At 41.1% G+C, this 25,333-nt stretch overlaps 1 protein-coding gene across 1 annotated transcript in view; it reads left to right on the top strand.

The window, feature by feature from the left end:
• Positions 1 to 2,011: 2,011 nt before the first annotated feature.
• Positions 2,012 to 25,333, top strand: part of LOC124283826 — a 29,058-nt gene continuing 5,736 nt past the window's right edge. Inside the window, exons 1-3 of the mRNA XM_046719854.1 lie at positions 2,012 to 2,136; positions 23,987 to 24,679; positions 24,953 to 25,264. Of these exons, the coding sequence (XP_046575810.1) occupies positions 2,052 to 2,136; positions 23,987 to 24,679; positions 24,953 to 25,264 (1,090 nt within the window). The 5' untranslated portion in view covers positions 2,012 to 2,051. The remainder of the gene's footprint in view (positions 2,137 to 23,986; positions 24,680 to 24,952; positions 25,265 to 25,333) is intronic.

Genomic DNA, 25,333 nt, shown 5'->3' on the forward strand with positions numbered 1-25,333 from the left:
ACATTATAAATCCATATAACAAAGTGTGCTTGCAGGTGTTTACGTGTAAAACTCCTTAAGCGCACAAATCAACATGTTTAAGTTAATTCCTATGAATAATGGTCCACATATATTTTGTGTACATTGGACTGTAAGTGGAAGAGAAGTTTATTGAGTATGGAAATGTTTTAAGTGACTGTGTGCGTGCGTGCGTGCGTGCGTGTGTGTGTGTGCAACCCCATACCTCCCTTTTTGTCTTGGAAGTTTATTGAAGGACCATTGAAACTCTCGTGAAAACGGGTGGAAATGAACTGTCCCCTTCCCCTTTCTCAAAAAGCTGTATCCGCCCCTAGTATATATAATCTGAATTGATTGTCAACGGTACGACCAAGTAGATCACAAATCTGATGTACTATATGTCATCAGTATCCACATCGCAACTCGTTTCAGTGTTGCCGTGAGGTCCTTTCAGTCCCATCCTTCTTTGTCCGCCTCACACCAAAGTCCGTATAAAGATGGTATTTGTTGTTACCCTGGCCATTATGGGCATACAGCAAGGACTGCTGGGATCGGAGTTAGTATACTGTGTCTGTGTAAGATATCTGTGCTTAGCCAGGTTATGGTATCTCCTTCGGCTTGCACTATAAAACCAGCATTGTTCCAGATTTGTACACGTGACGTGCTCGCACGCACACAGACATGCTATTCGCACACCCCCACACAAACATGCACGTCACACACACTCACACAAACATGCACGTCACTCACAAACAACAAACATGCGCGTGGTAAACCTAGGCAAACATGCACGTCGCACACACTTACACAAACATGCACGTGGCACCCACCCAAACAAGCATGCATGACGCACACTCACAAAGAACAAACATGCACGTCTCACCCACCCACACAAACATGCACGTCGCACACATCCATTCACGTCGCACACACTCACACACACGTGGCACCCACCCACACAAACATGCACGTCACACACACTCACACAAGCGTGCACGTCGCACACACACAAACATGCACGTCGCACATAACCACACAAGCATGCTCGACGCACACATCCACACAAACATGCACGTCACACAAGCATGCTTGACGCACACACTCACACAAACATGCACGTCACACAGTCACACAAACATGCACGTCGCACACACTCACACAAGCATGCACATCTCACACAAGCATGCTCGACACTCACACACCCACACTAACATGCACGTCACACAGATCCACACAAACATACATGTTGCACACACACTCAAGCATGCTCGTCGCACACACACACACACACATGCTCGTCGCACACACACAAGCATGCTCGTCGCGCACACACAAACATGCTCGTCTCACACACACAAAACATGATCGTCTCACACACAAAAATGATCGTCTCACACACAAAACATGCTCGTCGCACAGACACAAAACATGCTCGTCGCACACACACAAGCATGCTCGTCGCGCACACACAAGCATGCTCGTCGCACACACACACACAAGCATGTTCGTCGCACGCACACACACACATACACACACAAACATCCACGTCACACAGACCCCCACATACGTGCACGTTGCTTCAGATGTGCAACTATCGTGAACGCGACGTAAAGCACATTTCACCCACCACCACCCTTCCATTACATGTAGTATCGCGTTATAATGAGCTCGAGACATGCGAGACAACAACGGACAGTAAACATGAATACAGGTGGTTTTCACGCCAGTCTTATCTACCGAACATGCTGAGCTCTCCGGAAAACAGTGAGTGAGTTAATATTTATCGTCACATCGACAATATTTCAACCATGTCGTGACGAGAACATATAATTTATTGTTTTAAGGATCATTAAAACCAGAAATTAAAAAACCCGTTGACGATGAACAGTAAAAGGTGTTAAGTAACCAGTACAAGTGCAACTCTGTGTATCATCTATGTATAACATGGCCCTAACAGCTCACCGTAGATCCACCAGCTCACCTTCCCGAGGCGAGAAACATCATCGTAGCCATGGCGCGAAACTAGCAACAAGCAGACGACACCTTCGCGGAGTATGTGTAGCAGACGACACGATCTTGTCAACAGAAACAAACACAACCACCTCGACTCCACCCCGCAGACTACAGCGGGACAGCCAGGTGAGTGTTGTGTATAACTTTATAACCTCTAGATATACATTTCGGGTCATACTCATACACCGAGAAATCATGTGGAACACCCCTAATAATTTGTATAGCATATTTGCTTCTTCCAACTGTAGTCATTAGTGCACAATTCAAGTATAACACTAGAAAAAAAACCTGTCTGTAATTGTTCTCTTCAGTGTGCCCCAGAAACGCGACGGTTCTTGTGTAATCGAAACATGGAGCTCATGAATACCTATTATGAACTATTATGTTTTCAAACTGGAGTTACCTTTCCGTTGAGTACGTCTTACCGTTATATATTTCAAAGCTATTGAGGACAGCTTTCAGAGGTATATTACACGACGTGGTCCTTTATGAAGACCTGAAAGACGTACTCGTGGTTAGGATGTATTGAGTTTATGTGAGTAGTTTACCGGAATACATTACATCATAAAGACCTAGCGACAATAACACTATAGAGTCTGATACAAGCTGTAGTAATGTATTACGACTTTGTACGGAATACGCCTGCCGGAATGTCTCTACACATGTATTGGGCTTTGTCTACACAGACACATCGTGTTCAGATCGCTGCTGGGGGTCATTAACTGTTATCACGAGCGTTGTCAATATTTCAAAGTCAGGCTACAGTTAGGACACGAATCTAATGAATGTTTAAAGTTCTTGGTTGATTTGAAAGCAAGCGTTGTTTTGTTGTCGTGGTTTAACAGGCAACACCAGTCAAGGGGAACTTGTGAAATGGACAGATGAAATTACTTGCGTAGATTGCTGTTTGTCACGTCACACAGTTCCGTTCTCTGACACAGGCAACTGCACTGTTTAGGCCAAACGGGCCATTATCTAGCGGAGGTGTTGTGGTTTAGACAAAGGTCACTGGCGTTGTTTGGCGAAGATAACAAACCTGATTGTACTCATACCTTTCTCAAATAGCTGCGTCTGTTCGAACACGCACAATGCACCGGTGAATATCGTTTTTACGTTCACACATCAAGACCATTAAGATGGAGGACAATAAGATTTAGAAACATTACAAAACGGTAATATATATGTTTGTAGTGAGTTAGTATGGTTTTGCACCTCTTTTAGCAATATTCCAGCAATATCACGGTGGGGACATAAGAAATGGGTTCACACATTGTACCCATGTGGGGAATCGAACCCGGGTCTTCGGCGTGACAAGCGGACGTTTTGACTATAAGGCTACCCCATCTCTGTTATAATAATAATGCTAATAATAGAAGTTCATACAAGTTAATATAATCAAACTGTTTTTCATGAATTAATTAATGATATGGTTTTAAGAAAATATCTTGAATATCAGCTCTTGTAATGTTCATATAATACACATAACGTTCTTGTATGGGTTAGCATATACACTATATATCTTAATCGAACTGTGTGGGGAGATGGATTCATGTTTAAACCACTTTTCTTGATCGATTTCGGTTAATTCGAGATTTTGAAACAAGTTAAAACCAAACGTGTTAAACAGATGTCTAGGGATTGTAGAAGAGGTTGAGTGAGGTCGAATGGAACGAAAGACAATTCTTCCAGACCTTCAAGATACATCCACTTCACTCACCAATGTCGAAACTCTTTATCACGACCTTGGACGTGGTTCAGACAAATAGTGAAACAGCGACAATACCAGTGAAACTGTTACTGCTCAGATGGTAAAACCATATTTTTAAACAAATAAATGTCCAGGGCGTAAATATAGAACGGCAACGCCAGAGAATAACCAGTGCCGACTATTATTAGGCGTACCGTCAAATAACCTTAGAGTTATCATTGCCAATCAGTGATGACACCAGGTGTACGTGAAAGGTGGAATGTTAGGCCTACCATACCGTAGTCTGTCTCACATTCCCTGAACCACATTATTTTTCTTTCTGCCTTGCCCTTTCTGCAATGCTAAAGCCCTTATTGAAGCAAATCTACATTTCCCCAGGTTCTGATTCTCCCTTGTCATTGGGGCTCCTTTTCAATGTTAGAGAATTATTATTTGTATGCATTTAGAGACTAAGCGTTATTCTAACCATGCCGGTGAGACTTGTATGCGTATTTAGCATGTACTCAGTTCAGCCAAAGTCGACAATACCCTTTTGACCCGGACCCGTGAAGATCCGGGTTAGAATATTGATCTTCAGTACTGACTGACTGAGTTTGGTTTTACGCCGCTTTTAGCAATATTCCAGCAACATCACGGCGGGGAACACCAGAAATGGGCTTCACACATTGTGCCCATGTGGGGATTCGAACCCGGGTCTTCGGCATGACGAGCCAACGCTTTAACCATTAGGCTACCCCACCGCCCCTTGATCTTCAGTAACCCATGCTTGTCGTAAGAGGCGACTAGCGGGATCGGGTGGTCAGGCTTGCTGACTTGGTTGACACATGTCATCGGTTCTCAATTGCGCAGATCAATGCTCATGCTGTTGATCACTGGTTTGTTTTGTCCAGACTCGATTATTTACAGACCGCCGTCATATACTAGTAGCTGGAATTATGCTGAGTGCGGCGTAAAACGTAACTCACTCACCCTTTGACCCGCCATGACAGATACAGCCGTATCAACACTCCGATTCCAGTTGACACCTGCTTGTTGAAGGAGCCGGTGTTATCAGGTGCGACCACAAGTAACCTCATTGTATAACATTTATCTGTTTGTTGAAGGAGCCGGTGTTATCAGGTGCGACCACAACTAACCACCTTATATAACATGTATCTGTTCATGTCGGAGAAACAACACGAACCCGTGGTTACATAGCATTGTTCAATTTGTCACTTCATTTATATACTAGATAACGTGATTGACGAAACCCGGGGAATCACGCAATGTATGGAGGATTGTTATCAGAGATGTGTTAACGGAAACTGCTCCTTTGTGTAGGTAAATGTTCCGTCGTGACTGTTCCATGCGTCAGTGGACGTCATCAGATAGTGGATAGTGTGGACATATGGTATGATCAAGGCCGTGTCGTATATCCGAGCCGATCTTTAAAGACTTGACTGGCAATCTGTGGGTTCCAGCAAGTTTGGATCATAAGCAATGATGTTTCTGAGAGCATTTGTCATGTTTATAGGGAATGCTGTGAAAGCATGAAATTCTGAAATGATCTAGAACTCTGGATTAATAACTATTTACCACGAAAAATAAACATCACAAAATATTTGATTTGGTTTGGTACATTGCATAATGATGTATTACTAAATCAAATCATTATCTCTGCCAAAAAACATATCAAGTTATGTAATATAAAAAAATCAATTCCAAAATTCAGTAATTATAAAAAGGTATTAAAAGAGATATTTTCTGTAGAAAAATTTATTTCAAAGAGAAACAATGAAATCGAGAAATTCAATCTTAAATGGAATTCGCTCACCTCAATATTCAGCAACTAATTATTATTATATCTCTACAGCAATGTATCTTCACCTTTTCTGTGCTTGTTGCTACCATATACCCTTGTTATTGACTTTGTAACCATGGGAACAAATAAAAAAAATTAAAAAAAAAAAGAAATAAAAAAACGTTTGGGTCATGAGACTCAAACACCGACTGCATATTGTGTCTATTAAGCCAACAGTTTATGTTGTTCAGTGATATGATATCTCAGTTTCACAGGAAGCAGTCAGTACAACGAGTAGACGAATAGTGACCATGGGCACCAGACATTAAAGAAGACACATAGAGGTAGAATTGGACATGTGCTTGTTGTAAGAGGCCACTAGACTAACAACTAGTCTCTGAAATGAACATATTTTACAGAAAAAAAGTTCACTGTAAAAAAATTAATCTTCTTCTCTATAATCTTCAGCGGAAATGGGAAACCAAACTTAATATTACTCTAGCAGATGACTATCTTTGTGACTGTTTTGCACTGATAAATAAAATTACCATAGAAAATAAATCCAGGAATTTTCAGTATAAACTTATTCATCGAATAGTTACAACTAAGTCATTTTTGTTTAAGATAGGTATCAGTGATGATAATGCCTGTACCCTCTGCAACAAAGAAATAGAAACTTTAGAACATTTATTTTATTTCTGTGAAAAAACAAAACACCTTCTCTCAACATTTGTTGAGTGGTACCGGTACAAAACTAGCTGTAATATAAGTATAAATGTTAAACCTTTCCTGCTGGGAGACCCGGAGGCACCTGTCCTTATTAACCATCTGTTCATCATTATCAAGAAATATATTAACAAAACAAGATATGACTTTACGGAATTAAATATAAACCAACTTATATATTTCATAAAATACCATTTCAAACTAGAAGAACAAGAACATATTTTCGGAGAAAAGGATGAAAAATTTCGTATGAAATGGAATTCTTTGTTCCCCTTGTGAGTAAAATCGTTCTGCACCCTGTGTCTATACCGCTATCCTTCTCTTTTCAAACTCCTCCTGTCTGAAAAAAAATAAAAATAAAAAAAAATAAAAAATAAATAAATATTGCACTTTTGATTTGCGATTGTACGCTAAAATTTTGTTTATATGTTTTTTCATAAACAGCAATGTATATTATATGTCATGAATAAAAAAAAAAAAAAAAAAAAAAAAATATAATGAAAAGGATCCCTGAGACTTTCTTCTTGGGAAATCTAGACTTGCCATATTTTCTAGACTTGCGTGGGTTTTCTTGGATAAGTTTGCTTCAGGGTGTGTATGACAGACTAAGAGGTCACTAACGGTATCGCTTATTCAGGCTAGCTGACTTGGTTGATGCATGTCATCGTTACCCCGTTGCGCAGAACGAGTGAGTGAGTGAGTGAGTTTGGTTTAACGCCGCTTTTAGCAATATTCCAGCAATATCACGACGGGGGACACCAGAAATGAGTTGCGCAGAACGATGTTCATGGGTTCAGTCACTGTGATATATGCCACAACAAACCAACAAACCATCAATTGGTGTTATCTTGATATATGTGTTTTGTCAATCCACTGCAATTCTAAATATTCAACGCAAGAGGATAACCAGTATCTATCTGCTGCCGAAACAGAACCATTTGGACTAAATGGCTAAACAGGAGTGAGTGAGTGAGTTAGTTTTACGTCGCTCTCAGCAATATTCCAGTTATATGGTTGCGGTCTGTAAATAATCGAGTCTGGACCAGACAATTCAGTGATCAACAGCATGAGCATCGATCTGCGCTATTGGGATACGATGACGTGTGTCAGCCACGTCAGCGAGCCTGACCACCTGACCCCGTTAGTCGCCTCTTACGACAAGCATGGGTTACTGAAGGATTGAACATTATCTGAATGGATCGCTGAGCACCGGGTGTTCGTGAAAAGGGGTAAGCGTGCACTACTCTGCAACACCCACTAACACACATATTACATGTTTGTTTTTTGACGCCACACAGCGGTCCTGTGAAGAAGTCTCAATATGAGATGTGGAGAGTTTCATTTTTAGCCATGAATCTTTATACACGATGAAAACATGAACAAATGAGCAGTCTCACCGGTCTCCTATATTTCAAATTCAGTTGATTCAAGACACTCTGCCTTACATACAAGTCCCTTCACGGCCAGGCTCCACCCCACATTGCAGATCTGATCAACCCCTACAGTCCATAGCGCGAACTTCGCTCACAGCAGCAAAACCTTCTGACAGTGCCGAACTACAAACTTAAAACCTTTGGATACAGAACTTTCTCCTACATTTCCCCTGTCTTGTGGAACTCTATCCCCTTTGACCTCAAACACTCTGAAGGTTGGACTCTTTGAAATCAAATCTCAAAACCTACCTCTTTGCTAAATATTATCCTCAATAGCCTTTATTGTTTATGTATTATGCACCTATTCATTGTAGTTTTCTTGCTTTGTATATATAATGTATTTATTTTAAGGTACTTATGTAGCGCCAAGAGCATGCTTCTGAGCGTGGATATATGCGCGTTATAAATATGCACTATTATTATTATTGATTAATTAGTCAAAAGGGATTTTGTTACTTAACAATAGTCAATATAGATAATCAATACTCCTGAAGCTGAAGCTCGGCAGCAGTTGCTCACCGAGGAGGCTACAGAAAGCATGAACATCGAGCCACGCCATGGTGATAGGACATGCTGACCTGATTCCTCGGTCCTACTTAGTCAACATACACAAAGAATAGACAGGACTGGTGACGTTTCCAACCCGTGCCCAGGGTCATTTTGTTATGGCTTGAGATGGATGGAATAATTCTGCTCCATCAGAAAAACGTATTACAGGCAAACGATCCCAATGATGAAGCCTGGTCCTATTAAAAACTGAAAACGTTAACATAACGCCAGAGAATGTCATAATACTTAACACAAGATGAGGAACGCTCACGATCGTGGGGCTGTGAATCACACTTATACCAGTCAGACATGAATAAGTAACTACAATCGTGTAAACAAATCGCCTTCTTTGTTCTTGAACTCATTTGGATATATACACTGACGTACAAAAGAAAGTACACACCTGGTGTTTTGGGATTATTTGAAAAGTGTTGTGATTTTGACTGGCAACTTCGCAATTAGGCACGGTATCTGTGGTGTTTTGGCAACATATTAGGAAAGTCTGTGACTTATATATCACTGTAAAAACTGTTCAAAACATTTGCGTAGCTTTTTGGAAAGTAATCCAAAAGCACCGGGTGTATACTTTCTTTTGTTCGTCAGTTTATATATGCCCGATGGCATCGCTTGTTCGCGAAAAAGGCAAGCATGTCCTGCTCTACCCGCCTCTCAGAGAATTTTCATAAAAAAATAAACAATAGAACGAAGGTGAGAAAACTCGTTATAAGCGTCATATCCCCATAGATTAGTAACATCTGAGGCATGCCTAATCAAAGTTCACATTTGTCAACGCTTTGAACTGATCGATCTCCACTCCATACTGATAATGGAATGCTTGGTGTAAAATGTGTATGACCCCAATTATAGGTTATCTGTTGAATGTGAATGTCATTATACTTCGACACTGACTTTTCTTTTGGTTTGTAGGAGGATTTAGCAGCTAGGCCCTCGCGTCACAATGCAGCAATGTGTGAAACACCTCTTATCTATAGGTGACCTAGCTGTAATTGTTTTACGCCGCAGTCAGAAATAGTCCACCCTGTAAATAGTCAAGTTTGGGGAAGACAATCCAATGATTGATATTATGACACCGTACTACGCCATCGGGTCGTGTTGACACGTGACCAACCGTCACCCAGTCTGACCGCCCGACCCAAGCCCCCTCATAGGACACGCAAAGATTGCTGGGTATTCTGTTCAGTCCCTACAGGGTGGGAGACCCGGGAATATCCGTGAATATATATAATGGTCTTCAGTAACCCAGGCTTGTAAGGGGCCGCCTTCGTGGTGTAGTGGTTAGAGCGTCCGCCCGGAGAGCGGAAGGTCGCGGGTTCGATCCCCGACCGCGTCATACCAAAACACGTTAAAATATGGTACTTGTTGGTCCCTGCTTGGCGCTCAGCATTATGGGTACAACAAGGACTGGTCGGCTCGGAGTCAGTATAATGTGTCTGAGTGGGGTATTCATGCTTCACTGCGGCATGGTATCTCAGTGGGCTAGCACTATAAAACCAGCTTCAGTCTGGGCTAGTACAAGCAGCCGCACATACACATACACACGCATGCACGTCGTCATATGTGCGAAATATTCTCAAGCACGACGTTAAACCCAATTTCACTTCATCAGGCTTGTAAGAGGCGACTAACGGGATCGGTGGTCAGACCGCTGACCTGGTCCAGACATGTCATCGTATCCCAATTGCGGAGACTGATGCTCACGCTGTTGATCACTGGATTGTCTTTTCCAGACTGGATTATTTACATACCGCCGCCATACAGCTGGAATATTGCCGAGTGTCGCGTTAAACAACCAACCAGCCCACCAACCAACCAACTACAGGGTGGGAGGTGCCTTGTAAGGCATGTGACTGGTTAAAATACGATTTTTAGTTAATACATTATGAAGAAATTTTACAAACACATGACTGACATTATTCACAAATATGGCCGATTAATTAGGTTCTGTAGTCAACAAACATACGTATGATCTTTCACAAGAACGTTAGGGATCACAAGGCAAATATTAACAAGTGCTTGGTGATACAAACGAGGCCATTGTTGGCCCAGCCATTAACGACATGATCTGGGTTGGCGACAGGGCTTGTGATGAAGGTTGTCCCCTTGAGCGGGTCAACAAGCTGCCATGTCGAGATACGTATAAGCAAATATATTGAACATAACTTGAGCAATTGTTTGCTGTAGAATTACAAGGGTCGTAAACTCGCCTTGTAAGACTCGGCTGAGGTTTTATAGCCACTTTTCTTCTCCATGTGAATAATGAAACTACAACATAACGGTACTCAAAGTTCAGGTTAATTTTGTTCCTTATACATTACAGCGAAATACATAGCAATGTATAGCTTTTTGGACTAAAGTTTCCTTCCATTTTCCAGCCATTTATAAATTAATTATATATGCTTCGTAACGACAATGGGAATGTATATTGCAATGGTATTTGTTTAATGCTGTTAAATGGGATTTAATCCTTGAAATATCGTCGACCCCTCACTGCGTATATACAAAGTCGTGCAAAAGTATTCGGACACTTCACGTAATTTCCATAGACTTACATGTTAATTTAGTGTAGCATAAATAATTTTCATGAATTTAATTTTCGTAAGATCCAAGTCATATTTTGCACATTTGTGAGGAATCATCTTACCTACAATCACATAATTTCTGTTTAATTTTCCGTTGCTTATTTATCGAATGGCAACAATTTAATAAAGATATGTACAGTGCCGTGAACTCCAGGAAAATGGCGGCCTATGGGAATTTTTTCTGAGGAACCACACGTAATTTGATCAATGTGATGTCATTAGTTAAATAGTGGTCGGAAAATTAAACTGAAATTATGTGCGCAGAGCAGAGATGATTCCAAATTTGCCTGTCAAATTTTATAAAGAAGATCAATCCTAAACTCACTTCATGAAAATTACATATGTTACACTGAAATAACATGTAAGTCTATGGAGATTACGTAAAGTGTATAACCTGTTTCGTAAGTATCGTATTTTCTCAGTTACAAATTTGAGAACAAGAATGTAATATCAACAAATTAATATAGTTATTTCTTGTTGTCTCCGTCACTGTTAACGCACTGGGTTCAAAATGAAATTCCGATCACTGAATAAGACCCAAAATCTGAAATCATATAAAATATATTTCCCAATAGCAAGCATTACGACAGAAAATAAATGATAATTCCAAACCTTCCGGGTGAAGAGAGTAAGGTTCCTCGTCAATGGTATAGATGCTGCTTCCCTTGTATAGTTTGACTTGAATAGTCTGAAGAGTGGAGGCATCTTTTCTAGGATAGTCTGTAAAGTTTCTATTTTTTTCCTATGATAGTCTTTACACTTGCTATATTTTGTTTTGGGTTACCTACTGTCTGTAGGACAGTCTGTATAGTGTTTGTAGCAATAATCCAGCTATATGGTGGCGGTCTGTAAATAATCGAGTCTGAACCAGACAATCCAGTGATCAACAGCATGAGCATCGTTCTACGCAACTGGGATGCGCTGACGTGTGTCAACCAAGTCAGCGAGCCTGACCACCCGATCCCGTTAGTCGCCTCTTACGATAAGCATGGGTTACTGAAGACCAATTCTAACCCGGATCTTCACGGGCGTTTGTATGTTCTAAGAGAGTTTCTATATTACCTGTAGTCTGTACATGATATGTTTTGTCTAGGATAATCGGTATAGTGCCTGTAGTTAGTCTAGGAGAGACACATACTGCATGAAATAATGTTTATAGACTATAATGGGCTTTTGGTCGTGAAAAATCAGCAATACGAATGGCACATGGCAATATGACGACCGTAATTGTCTCTCTTCCGGGAACCAGGATTTGCATAGTCAACGTGTGGGGTTTCCAGTGTGTCTAGGGGGTAGGTTTGGTTCCTAAACCGTTTTAAATCTGTCAGGCGTTTTTCAAAGCTGATCTTTCTTCTGAGTGAGTGAGATTTTATGTAATAGCAATATTCACGGCGAGTTCAGACATTTTCAACATAGATTTCTTTTCATCATGGAAACAGGTTTAGTGGCTTGTATTTACACCATTCCTCATTTCGGGCTTTCCCCTATAAAAACTGACACGCCCATGATATAGCTGAAATTGTTTTTACCAGCATCAGATCAACCGCTGTCCTGTTTAATGTTTATCCGGGTTAGAATTGGTCTTCAGCACATCATGATTGTCGTAAGAGACGACTAACGGGATCGGGTGGTCTGGCTGACTGATTTGGTTGACACACGTCATCATATCCCAATTGCGTAGATCGATGCTCATGCTGTCAATCACTGGATTGTCTAGTACAGACTCGATTATTTGCAGACCGCCGTCATATAGTTGGAATATTGCTGAGTGCGGCGTTATACAACAAACAAACAAAAATCAAATCAAACTCACTCACTCTAACAAGAAATCCAAACCTATCGACACCTAAGTCTATGTTGTCGTTGTTAGAGATACGTGTTTGACGCTAAAGTTTCAAACACAAAGTTCAATCACTGTAAATCTTTATTCGACTTTCCGGTGTCCTACAAGAGCACGCGTGGATGAATAGAATATCGCTTACAGTCGAGTCCCGCTGCAAGGTTGTGATTTACGAATAGTGTAAACAGCTGTAAATTGGAGACGCCTTCTTTACACCTATTAGTTTTGCAAGTACAGATCACGTTCCTTAAACATTAACTCGGCTTTATATGCCTTTCTTACAAGTGTTATCAAGCTTTTGAAACTCCTTAAACCGCCATTTTATAGTAACGAATTTGTGACCACCATATTTCATAGATTGTTTGTTTTGGACACACTGTGCGACGACTTTTCATATCGGGGAGGTTGTGTTGGGCGGTTAAAGCGAGTCACGTCAGTAATACGGTCATTTGGGGCCGCCCCTCACCGCGAACAGGTGTGCGGTCGATTCAGGTGAATTACCTGCGTTCGGTCGTTACTGTGAATTGTATCACTGTTGGACAGGATCATGGGTGAGTAATCACTACGGTAACAATTTGGTTCACATGATGGTTAATTTGGTTCACAGTTAATAGTTGAGTGGAAGGAATGGCTGTTTAAATGAAGAATATACAACTGACTAGCCTGTCATGGTTAATTTGGTTCACATGATGGTTAATTTGGTTCACATGATGGTTAATTTGGTTCACAGTTAATAGTTGAGTGGAAGGAATGGCTGTTTAAATGAAGAATATACAACTGACTAGCCTGTCATGGTTAATTTGGTTCACATGATGGTTAATTTGGTTCACAGTTAATGGTTAATTTGGTTCACATGAGTTAATCGTTGAGTTGAAGGAATGACTGTTTAAATGAAGAATATACAACTGACTAGCCTGTGGTTAATGGTTAATTTGGTTCACATGATGGTTAATTTGGTTCACATGATGGTTAATTTGGTTCACAGTTAATAGTTGAGTGGAAGGAATGGCTGTTTAAATGAAGAATATACAACTGACTAGCCTGTCATGGTTAATTTGGTTACATGATGGTTAATTTGGTTCACATGATGGTTAATTTGGTTCACAGTTAATCGTTGAGTTGAAAGGAATGGCTGTTTAAATGAAGAATATACAACTGACTAGCCTGTCATGGTTAATTTGGTTCACATGATGGTTAATTTGGTTCACAGTTAATAGTTGAGTGGAAGGAATGGCTGTTTAAATGAAGAATATACAACTGACTAGCCTGTCATGGTTAATTTGGTTCACATGATGGTTAATTTGGTTCACATGATGGTTAATTTGGTTCACAGTTAATAGTTGAGTGGAAGGAATGGCTGTTTAAATGAAGAATATACAACTGACTAGCCTGTCATGGTTAATTTGGTTCACATGATGGTTAATTTGGTTCACAGTTAATCGTTGAGTGGAAGGAATGGCTGTTTAAATGAAGAATATACAACTGACTAGCCTGTCATGGTTAATTTGGTTCACATGATGGTTAATTTGGTTCACATGATGGTTAATTTGGTTCACAGTTAATAGTTGGAAGGAATGGCTGTTTAAATGAAGAATATACAACTGACTAGCCTGTCGTGGTTAATTTGGTTCACAGTTAATCGTTGAGTTGAAGGAATGGCTGTTTAAATGAAGAATATACAACTGACTAGCCTGTCATGGTTAATTTGGTTCACATGATGGTTAATTTGGTTCACAGTTAATAGTTGAGTGGAAGGAATGGCTGTTTAAATGAAGAATATACAACTGACTAGCCTGTCATGGTTAATTTGGTTCACATGATGGTTAATTTGGTTCACATGATGGTTAATTTGGTTCACAGTTAATCGTTGAGTGGAAGGAATGGCTGTTTAAATGAAGAATATACAACTGACTAGCCTGTCATGGTTAATTTGGTTCACAGTTAATCGTTGAGTGGAAGGAATGGCTGTTTAAATGTAGAATATACAACTGACTAGCCTGTCGTGGTTAATTTGTTCACATGATGGTTAATTTGGTTCACATGATGGTTAATTTGGTTCACAGTTAATAGTTGAGTGGAAGGAATGGCTGTTTAAAATGAAGAATATACAACTGACTAGCCTGTCATTGGTTAATTTGGTTCACAGTTAATCGTTGAGTTGAAGGAATGGCTGTTTAAATGAAGAATATACAACTGACTAGCCTGTCGTGGTTAATTTGGTTCACATGATGGTTAATTTGGTTCACATGATGGTTAATTTGGTTCACAGTTAATAGTTGAGTGGAAGGAATGGCTGTTTAAATGAAGAATATACAACTGACTAGCCTGTCATGGTTAATTTGGTTCACATGATGGTTAATTTGGTTCACAGTTAATCGTTGAGTGGAAGGAATGGCTGTTTAAATGAAGAATATACAACTGACTAGCCTGTCATGGTTAATTTGGTTCACAGTTAATCGTTGAGTTGGAAGGAATGGCTGTTTAAATGAAGAATATACAACTGACTAGCCTGTCATGGTTAATTTGGTTCACATGATGGTTAATTTGGTTCACATGATGGTTAATTCACAGTTCACAGTTAATCGTTGAGTGGAAGGAATGGCTGTTTAAATGAAGAATATACAACTGACTAGCCTGTCATAGTTAATTTGGTTCACATGATGGTTAATTTGGTTCACATGATGGTTAATTTGGTTCATGGTTAAGTCACAGTTAATAGTTGAGTGGAAGGAATGGCTGTTTAAATGAAGAATATACAACTGACTAGCCTGTCGTGGTTAATTTGGTTCACAGTTAATCGTTGAGTGGAAGGAATGGCTGTTTAAATGAAGAATATACAACTGACTAGCCTGTCATGGTTAATTTGGTTCACATGATGGTTAATTTGGTTCACATGATGGTTAATTTGGTTCACAGTTAATAGTTGAGTGGAAGGAATGGCTGTTTAAATGAAGAATATACAACTGACTAGCCTGTCGTGGTTAATTTGGTTCACAGTTAATCGTTGAGTGGAAGGAATGGCTGTTTAAATGAAGAATATACAACTGACTAGCCTGTCATGGTTAATTTGGTTCACATGGTGGTTAATTTGGTTCACAGTTAATCGTTGAGTGGAAGGAATGGCTGTTTAAATGTAGAATATACAACTGACTAGCCTGCATAAAGGACATTGTGTGCTACTGTTGGTGGTGTGGTTTTGTCTCTGTTAACGGACGTGTAACAGATATACATTGTAGTTTCAACGTTCATCAGCTTAATTAACGTCTTCTTCGTGAATTCGACATCGATTGTCAGGGTTTTCATGTCTGAAGGAACCTTGTCCTGTGTTTATCATGGTCTGTAGGACCGCTGTCTTGTGTTATCATGGTCTGTAGGACCGCTGTCTTGTGTTATCATGGTCTGTAGGACCGCTGTCTTGTGTTATCATGGTCTATAGGACCACTGTCTTGTGTTATCATGGTCTGTAGGACCTGTCTTGTGTTATCATGGTCTGTAGGACCTGTCTTGTGTTATCATGGTCTGTAGGACCTGTTTTATGTTATCATGGTGTGTAGGACCGCTGTCTTGTGTTATCATGGTCTATAGGACCACTGTCTTGTGTTATCATGGTCTATAGGACCGCTATCATGGTCTGTCTTGGACCGCTGTAGGACCGCTGTCTTGTTATCATGGTCTGTAGGACAGCTGTCTTATGTTATCATGGTCTATAGGACCACTGTCTTGTGTTATCATGGTCTATAGGACCACTGTCTTGTGTTATCATGGTCTGTAGGACCGCTGTCTTGTGTTATCATGGTCTGTAGGACCGCTGTCTTGTGTTATCATGGTCTATCATGGTCTGTAGGACCACTGTCTTGTGTTATCATGGTCTATAGGACCGCTGTCTTGTGTTATCATGGTCTGTAGGACCGCTGTCTTGTGTTATCATGGTCTGTAGGACCGCTGTCTTGTGTTATCATGGTCTGTAGGACCGCTGTCTTGTGTTATCATGGTCTGTAGGACCGCTGTCTTGTGTTATCATGGTCTATAGGACCACTGTCTTGTGTTATCATGGTCTGTCGGACCTGTCTTGTGTTATCATGGTCTGTAGGACCGCCACTTATGTTATCGTTATTTGCAGACCGCCGCCATTTAGCTGGAAAATTGCTCAGTGCAGCGTAAAACTAAACTCACTCACTCACTCGCGGCCACTGTAGGTCAACTTCAGGAGATGGTAATGAACATAGTCTCAGTAGTAGAAACTCGCATACCGCAACATTGACCTCCGTCAGTGTTGTTCCTCGACTTCCATCATCTAGATTCATGAGATCCAATTACATGATATGAGATCCTGTGCCAGAACGGGTATCCATTGCCTGACAAAAGATCAGTCATCATAACTCGATATATTAATAAATATTATGATACCATAATCTGTTCAGCAGTGTTAGCAGAGGCCAATAGGTATTGATCAGTTTCTCGGTGAAGACTGCAAATATGGATCTGTCTAAATCGTAACTCTCTGTTACCTGCTCACTGAATACAAATAGCTCCTGGAGTATTTTGGATTATGTCGGGTTGAATCGGTTTTTTTTCATATTTGGCTGGAAGCTAATTTGGTCATTCATCCATGGTCTCATTCATACATACAATCTCTATGCCACATGCAACGTTTTTTCTATTCGTTGAGTGTTAACGAGTGTGTTGATTAACTTTAACGCCACATTGAGAGAAGGTGTGAGTACGGTTTAACGTAATATTCCTGAAATAACACAGCAGGGAGCCCCCGAAATGGCCTGATGCCGCTTTATAAGTTAAGCTATCATACCGCAAATCACATTTTATTCAAATACTTTTTAATTCTACAATTTGTCATTCATACACACAGCAATTACACGGTGCTTTCAGTCAATCCTTCAGAAGTTTATGTAATACAATATCGAGTTGTGTGAATGTGCAGACTTAATGGCCGACATAGCGCAGCTGACACGGCATATTGTCTGACTGTGCACAAGCATAACGGTAATGTTCTCTGTTTGTAACTGTTTACGTGGTATATGTATGGAAGCCGGGCAGGGCAACAAATCACTCCGCGGCTGACCCATCACCCAAGTGTTTTCACGTTGCCAGGGGCACAGAGTGCGGAGATTAACATGCTTATATCTCTTTCAAGGGCCGCTCCATAAGGGGTTGGCGTTCACCAAGTATGTTGGGGTTCATATAATCTCAATCGTGTGCTTTTCCAAATTCGTATGGGGCGGTGGGGTAGCCTGATGGATATAGCGTTCACTCGTTACGCCGAAGACCCGGGTTCGATTCTCCACATGGGTACAATGTGTGAAGCCCATATCTGGTGTCCCCCACCATGTTTTTGCTGGAATGTTGCTAAAAGCGGCGTAAAACTAAACACACTCACAATCCTAATTCGTATGTACCAATAATGTACAGCATTCAGTAAACCACGTTTGTATCGAACACGCTTATATCGAACCCACGGATATAACGAATCGTTTTTTGGTCCCGACCACTTATATGTATTACATCAGTCGAAAGGGGTATAACGAACTGCCGTTATAACGAACTCCAATTAGTGTCCCCTTCGAGTTCGTTATAACCGTAGTATTCTGTTCATAAGAACCGTAATCGCCTTACGCATGGTAGCTTTCCATATCCTCTGGGACCCAAAATCATCAGATAACTGATTGTTTATTCATTTCATGTTCATGTCCCCATGACGTTCTGAAGACGAAAGTTAAGTCACTAAAGTCATAAATAAGCGTGTATGTAGACCATCTAAAATATTAGATATATATTTACAGTTAAAGATCATTAGCGCGAAGGTCTTGAGACCATCGAATCTGTGTCGAGTTATCTAAAGTATCGATATCAGGGCAGTGTGTCTGTAGAGATAGTGTGACTATACTCGACCTGAGCTTTTTTTGTATCCTGTACAATTTGCACCGCCATCACTGATGTCTCCATAGTAATCAGGTCACAACAACCGAATGACGTAAAACAAACCAAAACAATTATCAGGTAACCTGTGCTGTCGTTAGAGTTTATCCAGGGCCTGGGTTGTAACAAGAGCTGGTTTATTGTGTATCATCATAAACAGATGTGTTGTTGTAAGATATGGATTTAACATTTGCATTTGTTCGTAAGGAGCCAGCAGTTCGAGTATTTGTTTGTTTGATGTTTTGTATCGGCGCCTGCAGCAATATGTCTGAAATATGCCAGTAAACAGCTGAACCATGATCAGATAAAACCAGTGATTGATTTCAGGACAGCGCCTACACCGTTGGGTACGATGACGCCAATTAAGGCTACAAACTTAACCGCCTGATCCAAATCGTCGTTTTGCAAATCATCATTGGGAAAACGTTAAGTCCTCCGAAAACTAGGCCGGCTAAAATGATCGACACTCGGAAATATCGTTGATGGGAATCATTATTATACTCATGCCAATAATGGTTGTCACCCCCTTCAATATTTTTAATTGGAGAGGGGTGTGGGGTGGTGTGTGAGGTGTGTGTGGGGTTGGGGTGGGGAGGGGTTGACAACCATTATTGGCATGAGAATGTTATCGATGTGCAAATTGTATAATCGATAATATCGTACGTGAACTATTGTGATGAAATATTTTTTTAAGCATGATTTTTTTATTCAGAAAATACACAAAGTTAATTCTGTATTCATGGGCTGCTCTTAAAGTATGGTCAGAAGAATGTTTTGTTAGTGACCCATACCTACATATGTCACCACTCACCACTGATGTGAAATGTGTTGATTTCTTCCAGATATATTAGTCATTTTGCTCGAAGTTACTTTTCCGATATTTATCGATAATCGATCGTGATTCATTTAACGATGTTGGATATCTATGATCTATATCGATAGCCAGCCCTACTGAAACCCCCACGTAAAATGCGAAGTACCCCAGTCCTTCTCTCCCACCTCGGGTTCAAATCCTGCACTTACAATTAATTGCCATTCCAGCCCTGCCTCCTTCACCGACCCCCTCCGATCACTTTTACAGTATAAATGAGTCCGGTATTTCATCGTCTACCCTCAACCCTGGAACTCCACTTGTGTCGGTGAAATATGGGACGGGTGTTCTCACATGGCCTTAACGCCGATCCTTTCTGTAATACCTATGAGTGTAGACTGATCTACGAGAGGAGATATTTGATAGATACGCCTCCCAACGTCCCATACACAGATTATATGGCGTTAGGCAAGTTACGATAAACTCAGCGTAATGATGACGTTAAGAGAGTTCGTATTCTTAATGCCAGCATTACGTTGTCTTCTCAGGGTAATCAGTAGATCTCCATACGGAACTCTATACATAAGAAGGACTTCGTGTTGTTTCTTAGTGAAGAGCCATGGGGCCGAGATAGTCTTGATTTAAACGCTCTTGATTTAAATCTTCTTGTGAAGATTGTTCTCACAGTTAAGCAGCCAGAGGCATGACTCGTCAATGTATGCAGACTCTCTTTGGAAACACAAGATTTTAGCCCTCAGGTGTGTACATTTATCAATTCAATTAAAATATTAATGTAATCTTTTGGAATTTTTAGAGAAAATAATTAAGCCTGGACTCCCGAAGGTATAGTGGTTCTGGGAAAGAGTGATGGTTTTAATTAACTAACGAAACTTGGCAGCTGATTTGAGTGAGTGAGTGAGTTAAAATTTTACATCGCATCGGCAATTTTACAGCCATATAGCGATGAAAACAAGGTAATCAATTTTAATATCTGTCGACAAAGGACAGTAAAACCAACTAGACTACCACAGATATATATTTAAAACTAGTAATTAAATCTAAAATACTTTAACTATAGAGGACGATACAATATAAAAACAACTGAAGGTAGATCACCATACTAGAGCGAGAAAACTACAAAACATAAATGACCACAATAAACGGTATTGTAAACAACATGACCACGGGTGGTGTAATGTGTCACCCTAGTGTGTGACCTCCATTGGCTTTAATGCAGGTAAACAGTCTCGCTACGCACTGAATTCGTCAGACGCCTGACGACGTCACGTGGGATGCGTCGTCATTCTTCATGGAGGGCCACAATGAGTTCATCCCGAGTGTTGGGAGGTTGTTGTTGCCGTCGATTTTGTCTGTCCATGATATCCAAAAAGTGCTCTATGGGATGACGCTGTTGACGTTAAGGAAGTTTTGCACGAAGTCAGCAGTATGAGGCCTGGCATTGTCGTGCTGGAACATAATTACCTGTGGTTGTTGACAAGGAATGGAAGCACGACAGGGCCTCATCTCTGTAGGGAAGGACATTCAACTTACCATCAATGGTGACCAATGGCGTCCTCTCGTCACGACAACCCCGCAAAAACGGGCAGTACGTTTTCTTCTCCGACGATAAACAAGTTGTCTGTCATCAAATGAATTGAATTTACGTAGTTTACTACATGTTGTGCCACGAATCTGTGTTAAGTAGTTAAAACTCTCATAATCATTTAAGGTGAGGTGAAATTGGGTTTAACGTCGTGCTTGAGAATATTTTGCTCATATGACGACGTGCATGCGCGTGTACGTGTATGTGCGGCTGCTTGTACTAGCCCAGACTGAAGCTGGTTTTATAGTGCTAGCCCACTGAGATACCATGCCGCAGTAATGCATGAATACCCCACTCAGACACATTATACTGACTCCGAGCCGACCAGACCTTGTTGTACCCATTAATGGCGGGCGCCAGGCAGGGACCAATAAGTACCATATTTTAACGTCTTTTGGTATGACGCGGTCGGGGATCGAACCCGCGACCTTCCGCTCTCCAGGCGGACGCTCTAACCACTACACCACGGAGGCGGTTCGTAATCATTTAAGGTTGACATGTAAAGATACTTCCCAATGACGCACCAGTTACAAACCGGCGAAGGTCCGGGTTAGAATATTGATCTTCAGTAACCCATGCGTGTCGTAAGAGGTGACTAACGGGATCGGGTGGTCAGGCTCGCTGACTTGGTTGACACATGTCATCGGTTCCCAATTGCGCAGATCGATGCTCATGCTGTTGATCATTGGATTGTCTGGTCCAGACTCGATTATTTACATTCTATATTTATAGCTGGAATATTGCTGAGTGCGGCGTAAAAATAACTCACTCACTCACTCACTCACGCATCAGTTACAAACAAGATATCTCTCGCCCTATATAATTCCCTTATTTTGACTTGTACCAAAGGCACTCTTTTTGGTGAAGGCTTGGTTCGCCTTTGCATGTTTTTATGACGGGTGCCACCAGTATGGCGGGATACTTATATTATCAACATTTAACACTGATTCACATACAGGTGTTTATGATTTAGTTGAAATCTTACCTGCTATTGAAAGGAGAATCCTCATACAATGATTTTGTCGCTATTAGCTATATTATGTCCAGCTCCCCTTACCTTAAACTCCTATTCAATTGATCGATTTCTTCTCAAGTTTCGACCTCTGCAGGCTACACATTAATCACACTTTTGCCATTAAGGGATTTTGCAAATGAGCAAACACATTACATTGTCTCGTGATTGCATTGCATGTTCAAAGCTGAAGGAATAACAGTTTACATGACATTTACAGTCAACGTGCATGATTGCAACTCTGTTTGTTCCCAGGGGGATAATGCCATGTAAATAATGCAGTACGGGGATTTCATGAATTAACAATGAAACTACTGGCTGAGAGTGTATATATCCACCGGCCATGGTAATGATTTATTTTCTAACCACAATGTTGCTGAGAAGCAACGGAGTGTTTGAAAACAAATATTTTGTTGATAATTGGATTATTCTTTGGGAGAAGCTGATAGGGGCCGCTCACTAATCTGCTGGGAACAGAAGGTTAGGTTCATGTGAAAGTGAGTGGAGCTCTATTAGATCAGATATCATCTGACGCTAGATGGCAGCCCGAAGTGACCAATACGACTCGTAAGTAGGTCACGGCACTTCGCAAAACCTTATTACTTCCGGTGACAAACCGCTTTTCTTACCTTTTGAATTTGGGGAGGGGAGGAGAGAAAGAACCCATTTTGTTCTGGGGAACTGGGGGTCAGCAATTTGTACAAATGTACGGGGAGGGGTCAGCCATTGTGTACATAAAAATACTTAAAATATGTGCTTAAAAATTATAGGAAAGGGGAGGGGGTCATTGAATTTGTACATGACATGCGGGGTGATATCACTGACTTTGTACATATATTTTAGGGGGGGGGGGGGGGGGGGGGATCATTCACATTGTTCATGCTTCTCCATAGAAATCCTTACCACATCCCCTAGCCATAAATTATGAATGGTCCCTAAGGAACCGCCTCGAAAACAATGGCCATTCACACGGTACAACTAGTCATATTCAATAAAGGACCCACGACAAGTTGGAATGTAGAATAACCTTGTACTAAATTACATGTTTTGGCATTTGCCTCTCATGGTGAAACGTTTCACAGTGTTTGAGAAAACTGACTATGTGACTATACAATGTCGGCCCACATGAGTTTAGATTCAAAGTACCTTTCCACATACAACACCCACATATCTACTCTCTAGTTTAGTTTGGAGTCTGTGTGCGAGGAAGTATCTCAGCTACAAGGCAAAGCACAAGTACAATGAATGAAATTTCATCATAATGTACAACGAAAACATCGCCTTTTGTACATGTTCCTATGACACCATTAATATATGACATATAGCCACATGGATATTGGTTACAAAACAACTGGCATCGGTGTCTGCTCTTTGTCAAAACACCGTTCATTCACAAATTAGACTCCAGGGTTTCAATTCACAAAGCGTTCGTAGCGTTGCGACATGTCGTAACTCTATAGTTTATGAATGTCGTAGCGCTACGAACGCTTTGTGGATCGGGACCCAGTATGCATATATTAGTTTTCGAAACGTCGTAAAATCTCGTACTTCCCAGTCGGATTGTGGTTCCAAAATCTGAACTTGTTTGGGTATACCGAGATCTCTCTCACATGGATGCTCAGCAACAACTTACCTGAACCCTCCGAGTTAGACAACCACGGGTGTCGGCGTTTTAAACTAGCTATGTACCCCTTGTAGAACATGAACATAAAAATAATAATAACAGTTTCAGTCACAAATGAGCGAGTTAGTGAGTGTTTTTATATACCCGCAATATCACGACGGGGGACATCAGAAATGGACCTCACACACTGTACCTATTTCAGGGGATTCGAATCCGGCCTTTGGTGTGGCGAACGGACGGTTTAACCACTAGGCGTCCACACCGCCCTGGGAATACATTGAAGTCAGTAATGCACATTCTCTTTGTGTCAAAAACATCTGCCGTTAATTACTATCATGTGTGATTGTATTCTTCAGCCACAGAGGCCAGTATGGACGCTTCTACAAAGAGTGCCCACTACCTGCTGACGGCCAATGAGAGGGAATACCTGGCCAAGCTGTGCTGGCTGCTGCATGACGCTGGTACACATGCATTACGTGTGACATTCGACACGATTCACCCACCTCTCGTCCTCAAGGAACATCTTTCTCAAACCCACGTCAAGGCCATGCTTACAAGACTGCACCAACAGAAGGCCTTGACCGACAAACACTGGAAGACCCTGTATCCCATAAAGAAGAGAAGTGTCACATCGCAGAGATACGACAGTCGGCTTCTAGCCATTCTCCTGCAGACAATTTGTCACCTATGTCCTCCGTATCCACATGGATGGAATGCTTTACCTCTTGGAACAGACAGCAGTTTGAGTGCGGATGTAGTCAGGTTGTCCATCCTGTTCCAGCAGATCGGGAGTCTGGGAGGTGTCCGAGATGAGGAGTACCCAGTGTTGTGGAAACAGATCGGGGAGGTGCTGCTAAGGCTTGGTGGCCCTCCAGCCAGAATAAAGATCCAGAGAATTGATAACGAGAGTGTTCCTCCAGACCTCCAGAACCATTACATTCAGCTGATTAAAGATATCTGGACCCTGGATGAGAAAGGGATGTTCAGTGCAAACCTGGAGGCTCTTTCACGTCACAGCCAGACGTCATCAAAATCTCCAAAGAAACGAGGTTCGAGGGTAAAGAAAAAAAGAAGATGAAGGTAATGTGTACTTACCACAAAGTAATACGCTAGTTGTATAAAAAGAGTCCACTTTTGGTAACACTTTCAAGTTGATTGGGTCCAGACAATGTTCTACATATTACAAGTATAATTTTGGCATAATGTCTGACACAGGTATGGCATGTTTGTTAGTGATCGTATAAAATGAAAAGAACTTGTTCAATGTTCATATTTCCTCCTTGGAGTTTGCACAATGACAACATACTCTCAATCCAATGCAGGTATACCTCCTGAGGACAAACACGTCATCATGAAAGTGTACAAGACCCTAGTCGACAGCATCATCGCCGAGGACATCATGGACCGCCTCCAACAAGGGCAGATAATCAAGATCAGTGACCGACAGGAGATTATGGCTCTCAGCAAGAACCAGGAGAGAATGCAGCTGATTCTGGACAAGATCCTCACCTCCAGAGTGAACTATGCCTTCAAGCTTCTCTGTGATGCTCTCAAATTCAAATACCCCAAGGAATATGAAATGGTAATGCGGACGAGGAAGGCTACTTATAAACAAGGCATTGTTGAGACTGTCGGTAAGGATTTTCTTTATGTAATCGTTGGTGAGTGTATAGGTTTAGTTTAGCTTTAAACGGTATTCCAGT

Source organism: Haliotis rubra, unplaced genomic scaffold, assembly GCF_003918875.1.
Source record: "Haliotis rubra isolate DU_JTF1 unplaced genomic scaffold, ASM391887v1 Scf322, whole genome shotgun sequence".
NCBI classification, from domain to species: domain Eukaryota; kingdom Metazoa; phylum Mollusca; class Gastropoda; order Lepetellida; family Haliotidae; genus Haliotis; species Haliotis rubra.